This window comes from Manihot esculenta, chromosome 4, assembly GCF_001659605.2.
Source record: "Manihot esculenta cultivar AM560-2 chromosome 4, M.esculenta_v8, whole genome shotgun sequence".
In the NCBI taxonomy this organism is placed as follows: domain Eukaryota; kingdom Viridiplantae; phylum Streptophyta; class Magnoliopsida; order Malpighiales; family Euphorbiaceae; genus Manihot; species Manihot esculenta.
In genome coordinates this window covers 986072-989540 of record NC_035164.2, presented here as the reverse complement: position 1 = coordinate 989540, position 3469 = coordinate 986072, and the positions used below count along the sequence as shown (strand labels likewise).

The window sequence follows — 3469 nt, the reverse complement described above, 5'->3', positions numbered from 1 at the left end:
AATTTAATTAGTTAATTAAAGTTCATTATATTTAAATGGATTATATATACACTAATAGAATATAAATTATTAAAATAATTATATATAAATTGATATGTGTATATTTACTTATAATTGTTATTAATATATATATATATAATTATTATATATTTTAGTCACTAACCAATTCAACTAATTTAATTAGTTAATTATACTTTGTTTTATTTAAATTAATTATATATATACATAAGAATTTATATTAATAGAATATAAATATGTATTTATAATTTTTATTATTATTCCTATATATATAATTATTAACTAGATTATATAAAATAAAATATAATTTAATAAAAATTAAAAATAAATTAAATTAAAATAATTGTAACTATTTAAAAAATATACTATTACATTTATTATAAAATTTTAGATATTACGTAATTTTATCTTAATTTTGTTATAAAAATAAAAAAATTAAATACATTTATAATGTAAAGCTGCTTAGTTAAAATTTATTTCTTGTGGAACATTATAATAAAGTTTTTGGAAACTCTATTTTAAATTTATTATTATTATTTTAAGAATTTAAAAATTATAATAGAAAAAAGTATATGATGTTGGATTATTTAGTATTTTTTTACGCTCATTAATTTCACAAAAATTTTTTACACTCAAATATTATTTATTAATTTTTGCCCAACTGTTATATATTCTTACAACTTTAAAACTCGATGTAGATACCACACTGATAAATTAAAAATATTTTTATGTTTTAAAAAATTAATTTTTAATATAATTATTATATATATAACAATTAAATATTAATTATTAAATATTATAAAATATTGCATAATAATTAATAATTATAATAAAATTCTTATATATATCGGCTCATAAAATTTCACCTATAAAAACATATCATAGACAATGTGCTAAGCAATATCTCTCCCACTTTCTTCTTGGATGCTTTGTAAGTAATGAAACCTTTCTCTATCTTCATTTTTTTTTTTTATTAGTTTAAAAGTTTGCAGTACTATTTATATTAATTATTTTTTATGACATATATTATGTTAATGGAGTGCAGCAGCTTATCAGATCTTAAAATTTCTATGGAGATTAGAAAAATTGTGTTTTTCTTTTTCCAATTATAGTTGAATTTCTTTTTATAGTAGAGATTAAATTATTTAAATTTTATTTATATATTTTTTTAAAAATTATATTTATAAATATTTTAATTATGTTCACATATCAGAGAGATTGTCAAGTAAATCCATTCGATATTATATTTTATTTTCTAGGTCCATTTTCAAAAAAACGTAATATAAACAATATCAATTATAGAGCTAAATTATGGCATATTTCTCTCGAGAGTTCTATCATGATATTTTTCTAATTTTTCTTTTAGTAATATTTTGCTGGTTTAGGGGGAGAAGAATATTTATAATATTGAATAAACGAAAAATAATTTTCATATTTTTTTTTGAAATTTGTAATATTTGATAAAATTAAATAATAAAAAAAATTTTTTTTATTAAAGAAAAATTAAGTTATATTTCTAAAAAAATGACTTCTCTTTTTTTAAAAAATGGAATCTGTTTTCTGAATTTTGATAAATTGCTTACCTTTTCTATATATAAATCTATTAACATCTTTTATTTTTTTTAAAATTACAACTAAATATTAAAAAAATAAATTATTTTGTTGAAATTTTTTTAAATAATGTGTTTTTTGGGAAAAATAAATTAGTTGAGCTATTATCACACATCTGGTATGAGTAGATAGAATTTACGGTGAATCTCGAAAAACAAATAATTTTTGCCTGGACTTTATACTTTTTAAGTTCATTGAAATTTTTATAGGTTGAAATTAAGAAATTTATATTTATTTCCGTCTCACATAAATATTTTTATTTGAAGGCTTGTTTTTAAATTTTCTTTTTTGTCAAATTTAAACTCTTGTTCAATTGTTCTGACAGGAGGAATTTGAACAATATTTTCTACAGTTGATTGGCAATGGAAGCAAACATGAACTTGTGGGTTTTAGTATTAACATGGTTTTGCTGGACTTCTCTATTTGGATGGGCTAGAGATTGCCCCCTAACATCAGATCAACAACATACAACACTTGGGTATCCAGCAGTGAGCTTCTACACTGAATCTGCAACTCCAGAAACCTACTCCCAATTCATAACGAATCTCCGAAGTCAATTGAAAAGTGGAGCTGAGAGCTATTCGATCCCATTGCTGCGTCAAGAATCCAAAGTTACCAGTTCCCAGAGATTTGTTCTGGTGACTCTTTCAAACTCCAAGAATTCTGCAACAATAGCAATAGATGTTGTTAACGTCTATGTGGTGGCTTATCAAGTTGGAGCTAATTCATACTTCTTTGAAGAAGCTTCTACTGCTGCCTTTAATGATCTTTTCAAAGGGACAACAAAAACCAGGTTTAAATTCGGTGGTGGGTATCCTGATCTCAAAAACTTAGGTGCCGACAGAGAGAATGTCGACTTGGGAATCTATCCACTTGATAATGCGATATATTCGCTTAACAAATATAGCACAGATCCTAGAAAGATTGCTGCTCCTTTAGTAGTTATTATCCAAATGCTTTCAGAAGCATCAAGAATCTCACATATTGAGAGGAAGATTGTGGCTAATTTTCACCAAAGATTTCGACCTCTTGCTGATGTTCTTAGCCTCGAAAACCAATGGGGTACTCTTTCATCTGAAATCCAGAGATCTAATAAAGGAGTTTTTAAAAAACCAGTTGTGCTACAGAAATCAGATGGTAGTTTTTTCAACGTGACTGACGTTAAACAGATAAAAGCCTACTTAGCACTGTTGCTGTTCGTATCCCCAAACTCCATATCAAGCCTTGGACATGAAATTAGCAGCTATCTTTCTATTGAAAACCTTCAGAATTGGCTTTGATTGCTTATGCTCTCATGCAGAGACCGGAGCTCAGTGCTTTATATATACGTACCTTAAATAATGGACAAGCTTCGAGAGCTAATGCCCAGCTTTTATTTTCTATGTAAATTTGCTGCTGAAGTGTTTCTCTGTCCCCTATCTTCTCACTGTGTATGATGATGAATCAAGTGAGGAATAAAAATGTTACTATCTTTTCTCTATTTTATAAACTTTCCCTCACCACACTGCAATCCTTGTTGTAAGGCAACAAGTTTCCGATAATCACTAATGAAGGCTAAAATTGGTTCTTGCTATAATTCAGAAGTAAATTTGACCTTTTACTCATCTTAGAATTATCTTTAAAGACACATGAAAATTTTTTAAAAAATATCTTGAATGCAACCTAGTCCTTTCCATCACTAGTGCTTGATGAGACACTGTCTCCTCCTCCTCCTCCACCGCGGGTGCCGCCACCAGCACCACGCAACTCAAACGTTTTAACTTTGAAGAGCTCTAGCTTCAACTTAGACTCTTCATCATTATCGTATTCCATTAGTTCGTATTCAAACGACATTTTAGCA

The 3469-nt window shown here is 26.2% G+C and overlaps 1 protein-coding gene across 2 annotated transcripts; it reads left to right on the top strand.

Annotated features, from left to right (window-relative positions):
* Positions 1-877: 877 nt before the first annotated feature.
* Positions 878-3109, top strand: LOC110613267 (ribosome-inactivating protein gelonin). Of its 2 annotated transcripts, none has more exons than XM_021754314.2 (2): positions 878-949; positions 1955-3109. In XM_021754314.2, exon 2 carries the CDS (start codon positions 1992-1994, stop codon positions 2907-2909), a length of 918 nt encoding a protein of 305 aa, XP_021610006.1. In that variant the 5' UTR covers positions 878-949; positions 1955-1991; the 3' UTR covers positions 2910-3109. The 2 variants fall into 2 exon arrangements, with proteins under 2 accessions (XP_021610006.1, XP_021610007.1); XM_021754315.2 differs by having other exon boundaries at positions 901-949; positions 1982-3109.
* Positions 3110-3469: the final 360 nt, after the last annotated feature.